The following is a 17,678-nucleotide window of genomic DNA, read 5'->3' as shown; positions in this document are numbered from 1 at the left end:
AGCCTGTTTCTTCTGTGCAAAAGGATGTGATCAGCATCAGGAAGTTTCTACCACCAAGTTCCACTGTTCTCAGTCTCCCCTCATCTCACTCAGTAGCCGTTCAATACCAGATGGCTCTGATGGGGCACATTGCTGGTGGCTTCTAATCCTAAAATTATTCAAATGTAACCTCCTAGAGGGTCTTATAATTTTGTATGTCCCTTAGCATCAGACTAATGCTGAGCATTTGGAGGCAGTCAATAAATACTTGCTGAATGAACAGGTATGGGGGCCTAATATCTTTTTGGACTTAACAGGGTAGATTTTCTTAAAAGCCAAATGAAAAAATAATATAACAGCAATTACTGTGATTACTCTTAGGATGAGCCTATAATAAATAATAGGTACTTACCGAAACATTTCCTGCTGAGTTGACCTGCATCTCATCCACACTGTGATTGCCATTTGTAATGTCACAGATGCAGTAGTTACTAACAGAAGGAGGTCTGAATGTGTGGCCACCATCACAATGAATTTCTGGACTGATTCCACAGCCAAATGTGAACGAGGCAAGAGAATGATAGTGTGTAAGTAGAACTACTGCATGTACCAGTTCTGCAAGGGACCAGCTGTGCTCTTCAGCTTTTAAAAGTCCCTTGGGAAAAAAAACATACTTTTATACTGGGATATGGTATTGATGAAAGAATACAGTTCATCTTGGTATTTAACCTATTGAAAACAGGATTAGTTACTATATAAAACTTAGAATAAAATTACAATTTGAGGCATGCAGAACCCAGAATTTGCTAATTTAATTTTTATGAATATGTATTCACAAATAGAGCTTAACATAATCTGGTAATGACACATTCATTATTATTTTGACTTTCTGAAATCCTGATTTTAAAATGTAGAATACATTTTGTTTAAAAGCAGTTGCCATATTTCAGATGATGGATTATGAATGCATTAACTATGTTGTTAGTGCAGTCTCAAACCAAATGTAATGAATTTGTGTTTAAAGTAGAAGCTACTGTGTAAAATATGCCTGTTTTTCTTTATTATCAGGCCTCCTCAAGGAATTTTTAAAAAGTGGTTTGAACAACTTGACTCTGAATATTCTTAAATCATCAAATTATATTTATTTTAAAAATTATGCTGAAGGTAAAGTCTACAGTTCTTCAAAGTCTTACAAATCTGTGTCCATTCTGCTTCATTATCTATTTTATAATATTGTGTAATTTTATATTACTAGACAGTATAACAGACATTCATTAATCATATTCAAATCTTGTATCTCCTTGATAATAAGATGCTTCAATTACATAAAAGAATCTAAAATATTCTAGGGAATTCCCTGGAGGTTCAGTGGTTAGGTCTCTGCACTTCCACTGCAGGGGGCATGGGTTCCATCCCTGGTCAGGAAACTAAGATCCCACAAGCCTTGAGGCATGGCCAATAAATAAATAAATATTCTAAAAAAAGAGAAAGACAACACCAAAAATATACTGTATTTTTAAGAATTTCTACTGCATGGTAGATTCTTTTAGAGAATGTCCATCTACTTTTATTCTATTATCTTTATTAATAAATAGAACCAGACAAAACTAGTTTAAAATGGTATTTTACAAAGATAACACAACAAGATGCCACTTTACATCTATCAGAATGGCTAAAATCCAGAACACTGATAACAAATGCTGACAAGGATGTGGAGCAACAGGAATGCTCATCCATTGCTCATGGGAACACAAACTGGTATAGCCACTTTGGATGACAGTTTCTTACAAAGCTAAACACAAGCTTATCATATAATCCAGCAATCACACTCCTAGTTATTTACCCAACTGAGTTGAAAACTTATGTCCACCAAAAAGCCTGCATGTGAATGTCTGTAGAAGCTTTATTCATAATTACCAAAAACTGGAAGTAACCAAGATGTCTTTCAATAGATGAATGGGTAAACTGTGGTACATCCATACTTGTATTTTTCAGCAATAAAACATGAGCTACCAAGCCATGAAAAGCCATGGAGAAACCTTAAATGCATACTGAGAAATAAGCTAGTCTGAAAGGGCTATATACTGTGTGATTCCAACTATATGACAGTCTGGAAAAGGTAAAACCATAAAGACTGTAAAAAAGAGCAGTAGTTTCAGGGGGAAGGGGAGAGAAATGAATAGGGGGAGCATAGGAGATTTTGAGAGAAGTGAAACCTGTATGATACCATAATGGTGGATAACACGACATTATGCAGTTGTCAAAACCCATAGAACTGTACAACACAAAGAGTGAACCCCAATGTAAATTAGACATTATTAATTCATCAGTTACAGCAAATGTACTATACTAATACTAGATGTTAGTAATAGAGAAACTATGTGTGTGTGGCGGGGGGTGGATGGTTGACGGGGGTAGAATATGGGAACTCTACTTTCTGTGCCATTTTTCTGTAAACCTAAAACTGCCCTAAAAATTAGTCTAATTTTTTTTTTTTTTTAGTGACACCCTAGATATATTCTCTACTTACCTCAATATGTTCTTTGGTAATAAGCCAAGGTCTATGGGCTAACACTTTGTTAAGTTCTCCTAAATTCTGTAGTTTTTGAGGAGCATTCTCTAAACCATTAAGCCACTTGGGGTCTCCACCAACATGAAGGAAATCATTTACATGGAGATTCACTAAGTAGGAGCACTGATGTCTTGCTGCAGCCTTAAGAGAAAACAAAAAGATTATTCTAATTACACATATTAAAATCTTGAACAACTATAAATCTTTTTCTTTACAATATGCAAAATAGCTAATTAAGTTTTTGATTAGTATGTTTTCAAATTTTCCATATACTACAGAAATGAAGTTTTCATATAAACATTTAAAAATTCATACACTATAGAAAGCACCTCAAAAATATCCCAAGAACAAATAAAATATCTGATCAAAGTATCTGAACTTTAGAAAAATTTTATACCTACTGTCAGAACCTCAGATTAAGAAGAAACTTCAATTAAGGTGCCAACCATAAAACAATGGAATATTATTTATAAACTGAACATGAGTACCACCACTTATGTCAATCTGAACTATCAGTAAAATAATCTTGTGTTCTACTTTATTCTTATATTTAATAGAAAATGGTTCTCAACAGAGTGTAAATACATATTTCTTTTTCTGTTATATTTGACAGCATACTTATTTAGAAAGAGGAAAAATAGATACTACCTAACAGGAATCCAATTAGAAGTTAGAATATAAGTATTTATTCCTGTGTTTGAAGCATTAACCATCTCTTAAAAAGATTAATAAAGCAGGCAGAAAGAATTTTTCACTGAATGTTTACAAACCATTATTCCAATGTAGTGCCGATAATGTAGGGGTAATGGCCCATCCATTTGCAGTAGGTAGTGTTGAGTTTTTAAGAAACTTTCTAAATATTGTGGGTGAAAAACCATCACTAAGGTAATATTATCCAAACGACCCAAAGCAGCAAAAGAATCTGCAAATAAAGTATGCATCTGTGCGTCTTCACTTCCCACTTGGAGAATCTGTATGAAAGAGAGGAAAACCATGGTTTCAGAAATTGTAAATCGGTGTAAAAGAAAGAAAATATGCAGGGGGAGGGAAAAAAAAAGAATATGCATGCACTGCACTCTGTCACCTAGAAGCAGATTCAATTTGGCTTAAGAAAGAGAGGTTATAATTCTACAAATTTAACTCAACTGGTTGCAAGATAGCAGAATAAAGAGTCACATATCATGTAGTAGGGGAAAAACAACAAAGGCCGAACATTAAAGGCCATCTAGATAGGCTGCTTGCAGACTTGACCAGAATCCAGACATCCAGATCTAAATCCAGAATCCAGATTTAGATTATCAAATTTGCAGAGCTTGCAAACAGACACTAATGCCTTTCCTTTTAACAACACCTACTCTCCCTCAATTTACAGAGAACCAAAATTAACTAACAGTAAACAATCCCTGTGAAAACAAAGTATAGGAGCATTTACATATTAGGAATTAAAGATCCAATCTAGCATTGATACCAGCCTGTGGAGTTGGCCAAGACCAAGTAACTCGGCTTATGGGCACACCTAAACAACATCTAAATATAAGCAGGTGGCATATCATTGGTCAAAAACAAGTCTTGCCTTTGCTTGATTAAATATGGGTGTTAGAAAAGCATCATGAAATACTAGAAATCAACATGACTATAACAGCTTTTTAATCCCACATATTCACTGCCAAAACATGATGATTAACTTGTGTAAAGCATATTGTTGACCAACAGTTGTTCAGATGCGAAGATGTGGGTCATGAAAGCTTTTCCTTAAAAGCATACAGTTCACTATGTACTTTCACAAACAACATACCTCCTTTTCTGGGATGAATCTGCTTGGTCCGTGTCCTAGTGGTCGAGGAATTCTAATTCCAAGTTCCTAGAAAAGAAAACTACACCATCTCAGGCCTCCAGCAGTAAACAACATGAACTGAGGCCACAGGAATGGGAGAGAAAAACAGCCAGTTGAACAGAGACTGGCTTGTTCTGGTGATTTATTTTCATGGCCATATATATATATATAGACCAGATCCTCTGTTTGTATCACATAGCTGACAACAGTTTATAATACAACTCTGACTAAAAACAATAAAACCTGTTTCACTAAAACCAGAGTTTTGCATAAAGTACTTGGCAGAAAGTCTAGAACAGAAAGTTCAGCACATAGCAGCCAACCCTGTGGATTGTCAGTGATACAAAATAAGACCAATGTGTTTGTACATCCAAAACCCAACCAACCAAAATATCAATCCCTGTGCATCTTGTCAGGAAATGAAAAAGCCATAACCTCTACCTAGATGTCTTAAACTGAAAGAAGTATAATTATTACTACATCTATAATAACACTTCACAAGAACAGAAATACTATGAAAAATAAAAAAGCTATTTAAATCCACAAAAGAGAAAGTAGTGCAGGGCATGGTTTCTCTGTGGTTGAGTAAAACAATTTTAGAGAAATTAATTGTTTGTGAGTTTTCCTTAAATTTTTAATTTATAGGATCTCATCAACTTTGCTTATATTTTAGAGGAACTCAACTAATTAAAAAATAAGTGGTTTTCTGCCTTTTGATATAGTGAACCTAGAATTCTATACTTTATGTGACAGTGTAGTGTGGTATGGTTAACAAAAACTGACAATCTACTGTTAGGCTTCCATCTTTTCCCTCAATACAGTGTGCTAATAGAAACAAAACCAAAATGTAATTCAGACTTTTTTTTTTTCTTTTTGAGGCTCATGTCCTATCACTCTAGTCTCTAAACAAAAAACCCTCTCCCTCTTTAACAACTAAATATTAACCCTTGCTTATATAATTACATACAAATATTATTTCTACCCTCTCTCTACTGCTTCCAAAAGTCCTTCATGATATAAACCAGATGCTTTCCTTTTAAAGGAAAAAAAAGGGGGGAGGGGGCAGTCAGAGAAGAACATGTGGCAATAATTCAAGAAATCTGGTCCAAGTGAATGAAAATGGATTTTTGAGCAGAATGGATTTTTAAAAATTAGGCAGGACAAAATTGAAGAGAATCTTAGGAGAACTCAAGATTCAGATTCAAAGTAGGCTTGATTTGCCAACTAAATCTAAAATTTTATATATGTTTCAAATAATCTTGTATTGGAGGTCAGTGATTTCTAACTCTGATAATTCCACACTTATACTGAAGATAGTAATGTCTAATAACCATGCCCCTCATTAGAGGAGGCACTAAATTCACTGGCCCGGCCGTGTATATGTCTCAATTTTAATATCCTATAATAAATGCAAGGAAAAAACCCACATTCCTGCTATTCAACACATCATCTTGGCACAAATGCAGCCATTTATATAAAATGATGACTGTATTGGCCTTTCTAACTGATTTAATTACATACATTTCTAACAAAATATATTGGGCAAGACTTTAAGGCTAAAAATCAATACTTACCCCTTCTCAGTTCTTTACTATCTTATTTAAACAAAATGCATTTTAGCAAACACCCCATTTCAGCGGTTTATTATTCATTTTCTACCTAAGAGACACTATTCTTGTGATTTTAGTATACAAAAGGTGGCATTTCAAAGGAGGAGAAATGGATTATTCAACAAATGATTTTGGTACAACTGGAGAGCCACTCAGAAAAAAGTGAAATTGGAGGCTTAAATCATACTTTACTCCACAATAAATCAGATATAAGTGTAAAAAACAAAAATAAAAAACATTACAGTATTAGAAGAAAATACCTGTGGACTTAGGTCTAAGAATGCCACAAAACCAGGAAATCATAAAATAGAAGATTGATAAATTTGATGACATAAAAATAAAGACTTTCACATGGGAAAAATAAACATATAAAGTCAAAAGCAAACAGAAAACTTGGAAATATATTTGCAACTCATATAGCAAAGGGCTAAATTTTTTTAATACATAAAGACAAATCACTAAGAAAACCCCCAACAACCTCACAGAAAAATGAACAAAGGACATGGACAGTTCAAAGAAAATGAAATATAAATGGCTGAAAAAATGATCAACCCTCACAATAAAACAACTGCCATTTAAGTACACTGAGATACAATTTTTCACCTAAAATACTGCTTAAGATCAAAAAGTTTGATGATAGGCTGTGTTGGAGAGGGGGTGGAGAAATAGCCATTCATTGCTTATACTTTTCTGATGGGAATGTTTTGAAGTGTGAGGAAAAAATATCAAGAAACATATAAGAAGTATAAATTACTACAACCTCTAGGAGGGCAATTTGAAATACTGATCAATATTTAAAAGTTACATACCCTAATCAATAGTTCCATCCTAAACATTACCCTATACTCACATTTCTGAAATGTCATGTGTAAAAGTATAATCACTGCAACATTGTTTCTAGTAGTACAAGATATAAAGCAACCTAAGTGCTCATCAATAGAGGACTGTTTCAATAAAGTTTAGTATGACCATAGACTAGAATAGCATGAAGTCCTCACAAAGAATGAAGCAGTTCTATACAAGTTGGCTTTAAAAGATCTCCAAGATATATTAGGTGGGGGGTAAAAGACAAAGTGTATAATATGTATATATTATGTTACTATTTGTAAGGAAAGGGAAAAAAAATTACCAATTCCATTTCTAGAACTTTATCCTACAAATACATTAGCAGCATGTGGATTGTGTATGTGTGTGTTTATTTTTTTAAAAATAAGACCAGATTCCTAGCACACCGGCCTCAAAACAAAGAGGTTGAAGTATATTGTTTTGGTTTTATTTCTATACCAAATAGATAGTTTATATATCAAACTGTTACAAAACAATAGCTTTACAGTTCCAAGAAAGTGACTATCAATGTTTCAGAAATGGAATATTTTCCTATAGGCATGCCAAAGGTCTTTCCCAATGGTCCTTTCTAATTCTCAAGTCTTTGAAAGTCCATCCCTGTAGCCAAATTTAGTGGCCATACTGGTATCACTGTCTCCCCTCTTCCTTGCCTTCAAAGGTCAAATCTTTCTTTCCCAATTCCTTTAGAAATAGATTCTTTTATGTATTTTATGAAAAATTATGTGTTTTTAAAAAGGATGTTAAGAAAAAGCAAACATTCTTAGGAATGGATTATAAACCTATTATGCTAAGAACCTCTTAATGTTAAGATCACATTCATTCCCTGGTGAGGTACCAGTCTAACAAAGCAGGGGACAGAATAGAAAAACTGAAGAAAGGAAAGGAATGGAAAGGAGTCTCTGATATTTAAGACTCCAATTTCATTATTTTACTTACGGCTAGTTCTAGGTAAAATAGAATTTTATGAACTCTGAAATTGCATCCCAATTTATCCTAATCCAGATACTGTCAGGAAGCAGGTCATTGATTCCATCTAGCCTCCCACTGCACACAAATTGAGCTCTAACTTCTGGGAAAAGGAAACAGGTGACAATTATCTTGAAAACAGCCAGGAAGTCTGGTTCTAGAGTTGGTGTCTTTAATTAATTATTTTCAAAAGAGCCTCTTTAAGAGCTTTTGAGGGACTTCCCTAGTGGCACAGTGGTTAAGAATCTGCCTCCCAATGTAGGGGACAAGGGTTCGAACCCAGGTCTGGGACGATCCCACATGCCGCAGAGCAACTAAGCCCATGCGCCACAAGTACTCAGCCTGCGCTCTAGAGCCTGCAAGCCACAACTACTGAGCCCACATGCCACAACTACTGAAGCCCACGCGCCTAGAGCCTGTGCTCTGCAATGAGAAGCCACCACAATGAGAAGCCCAGGCACCACAACCAAGAGTAGCCCCCGCTCTCTGCAACCAGAGAAAGCCCGCGCACAGCAACGAAGACCCTACGCAGCCAAAAATAAATAAGTAAATAAATTTTTTTAAAAAGAGCTTTTGATACTTAAAGGTCCTTTTAGATACCATTATTATTATACAATAGTATTCTTGGTTTCTAAAGCGTTAAAAGTTTCAATTTTCTGGAAAACTCACTTTTGAAACACTTCTTTTCCTAGTCACATGACAAATTAGTTGCTACCCTATTTTCTAGCAGTTATTGATTTAAAAAAAAAAAAAGGCACTGCAGGTCTTCAATGGTATGATCGTAAGCCAAACTAAGTGCATTTCATAACGTCCTAAAGGTTCCGTCAATTGTGCCTTCATATGTACCTGTAAGAAACTGAATTACAGACTATGAACAAATTTTGGCCAATCTAGATTCAAGGAGGCAGAACTTGCTAACGGCAAATGGCCTTGTTGTGAAGCAGATGTAAATGCTAACCACAGCACAAACCTCACAGGCTCTTGGTGAAGGTGTGGCTGGGAAATCTAACATGGGAACTAACAGCCTTCTCCTCTCAACAATCCTCCAAATCAGCATCTTTGAAGACATAGCAACAGCCTCTGCCATCACAACATTGCTGCAAATCTCTGACATGATATCTGTTTCCTCTCCAGTGTATACTAACACACTAATTTTCACAGTATGAAAATTCTCAGCAAATGATGACAGTACCACAGAATGACTAATGTATGTAATGTATCACTGTATGAATCTGTGTTTATGAATTTACTGTTCTAATCAGATTTTTCAAATTTGTCAGGTACATTTATGAATCCATATGAATACCTTTAACCAAAAAAATGAACAGTTTGCCACAAGTGCAAAATGAGAGCGTTTGTTGGCTTACAGTGTCTATCCACTTGCAAAACTAGTTGAAAAGTAAAAATAATCAGATCACTTGAATCATTTTATTTTTTCTCACTGCACTTGGTACATTAAACTGTCTAGATGTCTTAATACTGATAATCACAATATTAATTTTGATTTTTAAAAAAATTACAAAAGCAGTTCTTTTTGAAACACATTTCAACAAGGCAAAAATATGCTGTGTAAAAAGTAAAAGTTCCCATCCCACTCTTCCTTGTTTATGAGAATCATGGCCTATAGCTGGGTGCTAGCCTTTTGACATTTGAAATTTTTAAATAGAAATGAAGAAATCCAGAAGCATTATAAAGAAATCTTCCTCTTATAACAACACGTACTAGTGCTTCTTCTAAAATTGTCATTAACTCTTTTATAGGGAATTTAGAAATACTAAAAGTTCAGGTACCTCTTTTTCCAGTGTCTGGTCTTCTATGAAATACATTCTAGAAAAATAAAAACTCACTGACTTCAAAGAACTGGCTTTATAAGGCTGACTTAGGCCATATGTGTGCCCTATACTTTAGTCAGGAGTTCCACTCCTGGAAAGGGTTTAATTTAAAGGCACTGTGGAAGCTTGCTATTTGAAAGAGTTGTGTTATTAATTCTTTTGTAAAGTGAATAGTTTTCCTATAAAGCACTACTTCCTAATTTATCTTCCCACATGTTGGAAGTTTTAAAAATGAAATACAACTATACAAAGGTTCTTGGTGTCCCGAACACAATCCCATAGGCTCTGTAATCAATGTGCAAGCTATTGATAAAATGTATCTGTTATCTTCCAGTTGACATGGCTATATTTAGAGATTCTAGATCTGGGCAAAAACCAGGATTCTGCACACAAATACCATCAGAAATAACAGACTCAAGCACAATGATTGAGGCTCACTTCTCAAAATGAGAACAGATCTGTAACGGCCTGCAAACAGAAACTGTAAATTCTATTTCAACACTTTCACACTCTTTTCTATGGTAAAGTTTCAAATCAACAGTTACTAAGACTTTTTTTAGGTTGTTGTATTATCTGGAAACAAGGAGCACATTATGTATCCATGAATGCTAAAATCTAGAAAAAGCATTTGGTGTTCTACAACCTTCCATGAATGCTAAAATCTAGAAAAAGCATTTGGTGTTCTACAACCTTAAGGAGAAAGTGTCTTCATTTAAGTTTATATGAATGTATGTAGTATATCATAGTGTGGACTCCATTTACAAAAAATATATATACATATAAATACTAACACTGAGTCATTTTAGTGGGCAATACAGTAGAGAAATTACCTCGTATTTACATTTCTTTAAGTCAATACTTAAAACATTCTGATTTCAATTTTAATTACTATTTCTCTACTTTCTCCCTTGCCACCTTTTGAATTAAAGCCTTTTAAAGTTTCAAATTTGAGTTGGTGTATTAATGGTGCCCTATTTGCAGCCACTTAGGAAAAATACAAAATGTTATAATTAAATAGCTCTTTCTGAAGGCCAATTCAGACACAAAAAGGGATAGTTTAATAAACAAGAGTAAACGCTGTGCATAACGTCATAGAGCTGGCAGAACATACTTATTCTAGGCAACATCATCTTTTAACTGACCGAAATATATGTTTCTTTTTCTTTCTTTTTTAAAGTAGGAGGCGAAGAGAGTGAGGGTCCCCGAATAATGTGTTTTGACAAGACGCTGAGGGGGAAAAAAAATCCACAGGCTGTTCTACCGTGAGACTAGAGTTTGTTAGGTTTCTTCTGGCTTGTGGAGACTTGTACAGAAGACAACGTTATTTACGTTTCGGAGACTTCCATTTAAATGACCGAGGCAGCTGTCCCTCCCAGCCGCAGCATTTTCTGCCCAGGGACGACTCGCGGTGGCAAACGCCCCCGCCCCCCCGCCACTGGCCGCCCCTTCACCTGAGGGGCGCGGGCCAGCCTGCGACGCCCCGCCGGGCAGGGCGTCCGTCCGGACGGTAGCTCCAGGGGCGCCCTCCCCGGGGAGCGTTCTCCGAAGCTGTTAGGGTGCGAGGGAGGGGAAGCAACGCGACCTCCGTGCAGCCCAAGCAGTTGGCCGGATGCCCGCCCGCCCACTCGCCCGGTCCCTTGCCCTGGTACCTCGTCCTGGCCGCGGCTCCCGCCACACTGCTTGCAGCCCAGCAGCTCCGAGACGGCCAGCGAGGCCGTATACGCTTCGTTCGCGGCTGTGGCCAGGCGCATGTCGGCGCGGGGACAGCTGCGGATGCGCAGGGGAGCCGCGGCGGCGCTGAGGAGGCGAGAGCTGGACGGGCTGCCTGTCGGCCTCTCAGCTCAGAGGCTGAGCGCCTCAGTCTGCGCTGACGGCTGAGGCAGTGCGGGGCGGGACGGCGCAAACAAACAAGACACGTGGCCCCACCCCCGCCGTCACTCCGCCGAGTCGGCGGCCGCGCGCGCCAATGGGGGCCCGCAGCGCCGCGGCACCCCGCCCCCTTGGCGCTGAGGAGCGGGCCCTGGCGGGGGCGGGCTACGCAGCCGGGCGAGAAACAACCTCTAGGGAACGAACTCCCGGGAGGAGCTAATCCTTGGGTCGGAATGGGCTCTGTCCGCTGGGAGGTGTGTGTGCACTGCGGCTGGAAGATTCAGCGCGAGCCGTCGGGTTTCAGTTGAAAGGCAAAAGTGTCCCTGTCCCAGCATCAGCAGCTGAAAGCTTGACCTCCCTCCACCCGCTCGAGTCCATTTACCTAGGGCCAAACAGCAACCCACCTCTAGGCTGACCCCAACACCACCAGGAGGAATCAAATTCGCTTCACATTTTATAAACTTTTGAAATTTCCTTTCTTTCTTTCCAATAATGCCCAAACATTGCTGACTGGGCCGCAGAATGCAGAAACAAGTAGGGGACCATGACCCATATTCAATGTAAAATTATTTTGGGTAAGCTATGTAGAAACTATAAATATCACTGTCCTACACAGATAAGCCTTGGTAGCAGATCTCTAAATTTTTTTTCTTCCCAAGTATATTCGAAAGCTTTAAAATTTGTTTCCTCATAAGCGCCCTAGGTTCTAAAGAAAGAATCTCTGAAACCTGATGAGGAACGTAAGAAAACAGGTCATAAAGGAACACAAATAACTGACATTGTTGGATCTGGAACACAAATCTCTCAAGTTCTGTGTCAACACTATTTCCTTTCAGGGCTCCATTAACTTCTTTTTAAAAAATTAACTCCTAAATTAGGTCTCTTTTTTTGCATGTTTGCCCCGTATTTTCAAAGGCTTACATGCTCAGGTTAAACAAAAAAAAAAGTTGGAACATTCTGATAGAAGGAAACAAGCAGAGTTTAAGTCAATAAATACTGACAGACACAGAACCAGGGCTCAAAAATGAAAATAAGTTTCAGTCTTAGGAATGAGGTTACAATGTCTCAGAGAAAACTGAGTTACTCTTTGAGCTCTTAAACTGTCACATTTTAAAAGTAGCAGGTTAAAAATGGTTACTTTTTATTTATCTTCTCCAGATAAATAAAATGATGTTATATGTTCTCATACACTGCTTTTATAAATTGCTAAAGCACCCAAAATATTTTTGCTGGTCAAGAAAAGCAATTTGAGGTTAATACTGACATAGAAGAAAAGGTTACAGAGACGTCCAAGCTCTGTTCCTCTGAGCACAGCCACAAAAACAAACAGTCTAATCTGATGCCCACTCAGCCACAAACACACAGGCAAAAATAAACCCAGTAAACCATCCAATTTGCAGCAATATGACATACCCTCCAAGATAAACTGGTTGTAGATGAATAACGTGGAAACATAAATGGACTTGATGTAGGGGTTGTGAGCTATAGAGCTACACTTAATGAGGGAAGTATATGAAAAATAATGACTGGCTCTAGAAGAGTTGAGCTGTGATTTTATTTTCTGGAAGGAATAAAATAGTGGGGGTTAGCTGTCTAGTAGGGCATTACCTTGTCTGTAACATTAAAATTATATCATTTACAAAATGGAGAATGTTTACCTTTCTATTTTCTAATGAGAGGCAAGGGAAAAGCATGCATTTAGCTAATGCAAAAATGGTTTAAATGCAAATTAGAACTGCAAACTGTGTATACACATGTGTATATATACATATATGTGTGTATATGTGTGTATGTATACATATATGTTCATGTTTGATACTCTGTGCTTGATAAATATTTATTGAAGAAATATGTTGAAATTGAATAGGAAGCTCCAATTAGGATCTTTTTCTTTCTTTCTCTCTTTTCTTTCTTTCTCTTCCTTCCTTTTCTTTTTCTCTTCCTTTTCTTTTCTTTCTCCCTTTCTTTCTTTTCTTTCTTTCTTCTTTCCTTTCTCTCCCTCCCTCCCTCCATCTTCTTTGAAAGTTTCAGTTTATTTATTTTGATGCTGCCTTACATAAAAAGAAAAGTAATTTTAATATATTCTAATTCAGTCCTTACTGAGACCCTTTCAATCCATTAAATGTCAAGGTTCCTTTATGGTTTCTATAAAGACTGACTTAAGGTCGTCAAAGAGTACTGATTTTTGCTCTTTTTGACAGAGCAGTAACTGTGAATTAGTCACTCTCTTCTCTAACATAAAAAGGCTGCCTCCAAATAAATCTATTAACCAAGAATTCCAACAACTGTATTGACCTGAAAATATCATTGTGTAGATCTCACTTCTGGAAATGCTTTGTTCCAAATCATTTAATAAAAAGTTTATATTTTCCAAAGATTTCACTACTTAAGTAGGCCAGATGTCCTGAAAGTGCTTCTCCTAATGAACCCCCAGTGCTAACCATGTAGTAAACTTCCTGAGCACCGATTAGTAATTGGAAAGGACTACATTTTTGATATTTACCACAGGCTATCATTATAGGCCAGCAGCTATTTATAAAATCTGCTATTTAAACATTTCCTTTCAACATTTTTTTCTTCGATGAAGAATCCTGACATCTAATCCAAGAAGTAAGAGTAAATCTGAAATATTTCCTTTCCTCTAAAAATGTTTTGGGAATTCCCTGGTGGTCCAGTGGTCAGGACTCCGAGCTTTCACTGCCAAGGGTGTGGGTTCAATATCTGGTCGGGGAACTAAGCTCCCACAAGCCATGAGGCACAGCCAAATAAATAAATATAAAAATAAAAATGTTTTGGTAGACCTACTCAAACTGTATCAAAGTGAGGTTTTTGCATTTGTCATTAGCAGGAATGGTCTCAACTCTAATTTTCTCAAGAACAAGATGTTACACCCATGTAAAAGAGTGGTGTCAAATGACTTCATCTGAGCAGAGAACTATGTGGCATTAGAGAGTCCAGACTTGGCATGGTGGTTCAAGATGGGCTTCCAGAAGGAAGAGATATCTGAGCTAGGGGCTTAGAGGATTAGTAGAGAGGCCTTGGCAAGAAAATCAGGGGAGTGTTTGGGAGAGTAAAGACAGAGTTCTAAGCAAAGAAACCAGCATGTGCAAAAGCCCACAGGCAGGGGAGAGACTGAGAGTGGTAGTCCGTTAGGAAAACTGAATAAAGGAAGTTCACTGGGGTCTAGAGCACAGGGTATGGAGAGTAATGGATGAAGTTTAGGTAAAACACAAACAGTAAGGAGGGACCTTGTTTAAGATTCATTAAGGACAATAAATTTCATTCTTAAGAGTAATGTGGAGTTACTAAAAGTTTTAAAGAGTAGAATGACATCAAATTTGCATTTCAGCTAAGGTTTAGGCAAAACTAGAGGCAGGAAGATGAGCTAGGAAGGCTGTTGAGGCAATTCTGTCAAGGCAAGAGGGTGATGTGAAGAACAATGGAAATGAAGTGTAGGGATGAAGGTGGATTTGTCTCTCCATGATAATAAGTTTCTTGAGAAAGGAAATGATGCCTCATACTTTTGTTTTTGAAATTTAGGAGATAAATCTCAACTTATATGCTCTCCTGACCAAGTGGCTTCCCTAAATCCATTAGACTTTAAAAAATATAGTCACCTAATGGAAAAGAATATGTATATTTTAATAGAAAGAATATTAATCAGGCCAAAACGTATAATCACACTTTCATGGACCACATATTAAACCTTGAATTTTCTCATTAACTAAAGGAATTAAAGTACTATAGATCTGTAGATCTATTCTTTAGAAATTATATTTAATAATTGGTTAGATACACATAGCCATGATTTTAGCCATTAAACCAAAGAACTCCTTTAAGAGGGGGAGTGGGATTTGTTAGATTTATGTGGTTTAAGCATTCTTGAAAAAAATGCCATATTGTCATTTAAAACATTTTTACTTGGAATGAATGCTGGTTTTTAAGATTACTTCTGCTTACTAATTTTGTCAAGATTTTTCTCCTCTAGCTGATATCTTCCTGTTTTTTTTATATATAGCTTGCCTGCTAAGCACTTTTTTCCTTTCAACATCATGTTTTGGGTATGTTGAGATCCTTCTAGTACTGAACTTTAATTTTATATTCTCTTATTTGTCCTCTTTTTTCACTTCTTCAATTTAATTTTTAGAATTATATTACTTATAAAGGAGCAAGAATGTTGACAAATCTTTGCTATCCTTCTCTCCTTTAGGGTTTCTTCTTTTAGAAATGCACAGTTTTAAATTTCTACATAGGGTTTTAGAAACACAGACCATCACTCATACTTGTAAACAAGTAGTATTCCAAATAGTGTCAGTGTTTTTAAATTAGAAAATCGCTTTCCCTCAAAGAATAAGCATGTTAAATCATGGTCAGGTTTTCCAGGCTAATGATAAGACCAACATATCAGACACTAAGAACTTTACACTTATAAGGCAGATACAATTATTTCTATTTTATAAATTTGTAAAACAGAAACTCATGAAATATTGGTAACTTGTCCAAGGTTGTAAAAGTAGTCAAATGCAGACTGAGATTAGAACCTAGGTCTGTCTGAATCCAAAGCAGCAGAAGCTGGGCTGCTTCTTTTAATGAATATTTTTTAAATGTCAATAATGGTATGTTAGCTTAAGTTCTTGATTCTGATGGCAAGAAAAGAGCGCAGGAAGAAAGAAAAATGTATCTCCCTTGCTCATACTCAGGGTGAGATCTGGTTTTAAAAAACAGAAAAGAAAAAAGAAATCATGGAATGAGTGGTCTTGGTCTTTGAGAACTTCTCTCCTCTACTTCTCTACCCCTGTCATTTCTCTCAGTGTCTCCCCAGACCTTTGGTAACTTCATGCTACCCAAAGCTCCTTCAGTAGAGTTTACCCAACTTCCTACCTGCTCCTCACATTACCCCTATTCTTCTTAGAATAACTGGTAGGTATTAGGAAGAAAACAGGCTTCTTATACTAACTCACACTTATTATATGAGGGACTGACATCTCATACTAATTTATTTATTTATTTAGTCTGTCTCAGTAGAATGTAAGCTCCATAAAATCAGAATGTTTGTCTTTTTTGTTCACTGCTGTATTTCTGATATCTTAGTGCCCAGCACACAGTAGACCCTCAATAAGAGTGTATTGAATGAGTGAACTCCACAGAGATGTTTCCATTAAAAAAAAAAAAAAAAAAGAAGCTTAACTCAACTGAAAACTTAATAATGAATTTCAAGTTCAATATTCATATAATAAAAGATATGGGCCATCTAGACAAACACTTGGAGGCTTTGGGGTCACTATTTAGGCAGGCAGGCAGGCTCTGCTTGGGAATCAGCTTGTCCTTTCCAGCTCTACCAAGCAAATTCTGTTTTTCATAGTCTCTTCCCATCTTCTCCTTTGGAACCCCAGATATTCCCAAGCTCCTTTGATTTTTCTGTTCCTGTTTTCCTGCACTACCAAGATAGTGGCTATATAGGTTTGGGCAATGGTACATATGGCTCACTTGTTAAGTCAGGCAGGTACTTACAAGTTAGACACTGCCTGTATACATACCATAGTTTGACAAATTCATGAACATTTTGTAACCAAATCTGGCTTTAAACATCCTGAGGCTTCTCTAAAGTGAAGTGACTGTAAAGAAAGTGTTGAGATATCAAAGTTAAGTGGGAGAATTCATTCATTACAACTTTTAGAGGCTAATTACTTTTCAGCATTGTTGCTGAAGTAAATAAGAAGGAATGGATTTAATCTGGAATAGAATGAGGTTCAAGAAAAAGGTGAGTGTAGTGGGAAACTGAGAGTTAGGTCTTTATCCCGTATGTTCTTAGGAGTTACTGAAGGTTTTAAAGAAGGACAAAAAGGAAATACCAACTCAAAAAAAAAACAAAAAACAAAAAGGTAATGGAAGATACTTAATGTATTACATGTTCAAGTAGAAAATATTTCTCAGGCTGTACATATATACTGTATTGTATTTAAAATAGTTTTAGAACATAGGCAGAACACTCTATGACACAAATCACAGCAAGATCCTTTTTGACCCACCTCCTAGAGTAATGGAAATAAAAACAAAAATAAACAAATGAGACCTAATGAAACTTAAAAGCTTAAGACCAAAAGACAACCCTTAGAATGGGAGAAAGTAGTTGCAAATGAAGCAACTGACAAAGGATTAATCTCCAAAAT

General features: G+C 36.6%; 1 protein-coding gene across 4 annotated transcripts in view; it reads right to left on the bottom strand.

Annotated features, from left to right (window-relative positions):
- The window catches only part of SESN1 (sestrin 1), a 116,158-nt gene that overhangs the window by 10,416 nt on the left and 88,064 nt on the right, over positions 1-17,678 (bottom strand). Inside the window, exons 1-5 of one of the 4 annotated variants that reach the window (XM_007100545.4) lie at positions 11,289-11,526; positions 4,347-4,412; positions 3,322-3,522; positions 2,510-2,692; positions 392-634 (exon numbers count right to left, since the gene is read on the bottom strand). In XM_007100545.4, coding sequence (XP_007100607.1) covers positions 392-634; positions 2,510-2,692; positions 3,322-3,522; positions 4,347-4,412; positions 11,289-11,390 — 795 coding nt within the window. In that variant the 5' untranslated portion in view covers positions 11,391-11,526. Of the gene's footprint in view, positions 1-391; positions 635-2,509; positions 2,693-3,321; positions 3,523-4,346; positions 4,413-11,288; positions 11,528-17,678 lie in introns of those variants that run through there. The other 3 variants (XM_007100544.3, XM_028494578.2, XM_028494577.2) reach the window with 3 other exon arrangements.

Source organism: Physeter macrocephalus, chromosome 10 (assembly GCF_002837175.3).
Source record: "Physeter macrocephalus isolate SW-GA chromosome 10, ASM283717v5, whole genome shotgun sequence".
Lineage (NCBI taxonomy): Eukaryota > Metazoa > Chordata > Mammalia > Artiodactyla > Physeteridae > Physeter > Physeter macrocephalus.
This window is presented reverse-complemented; position numbering and strand designations above follow the sequence as displayed.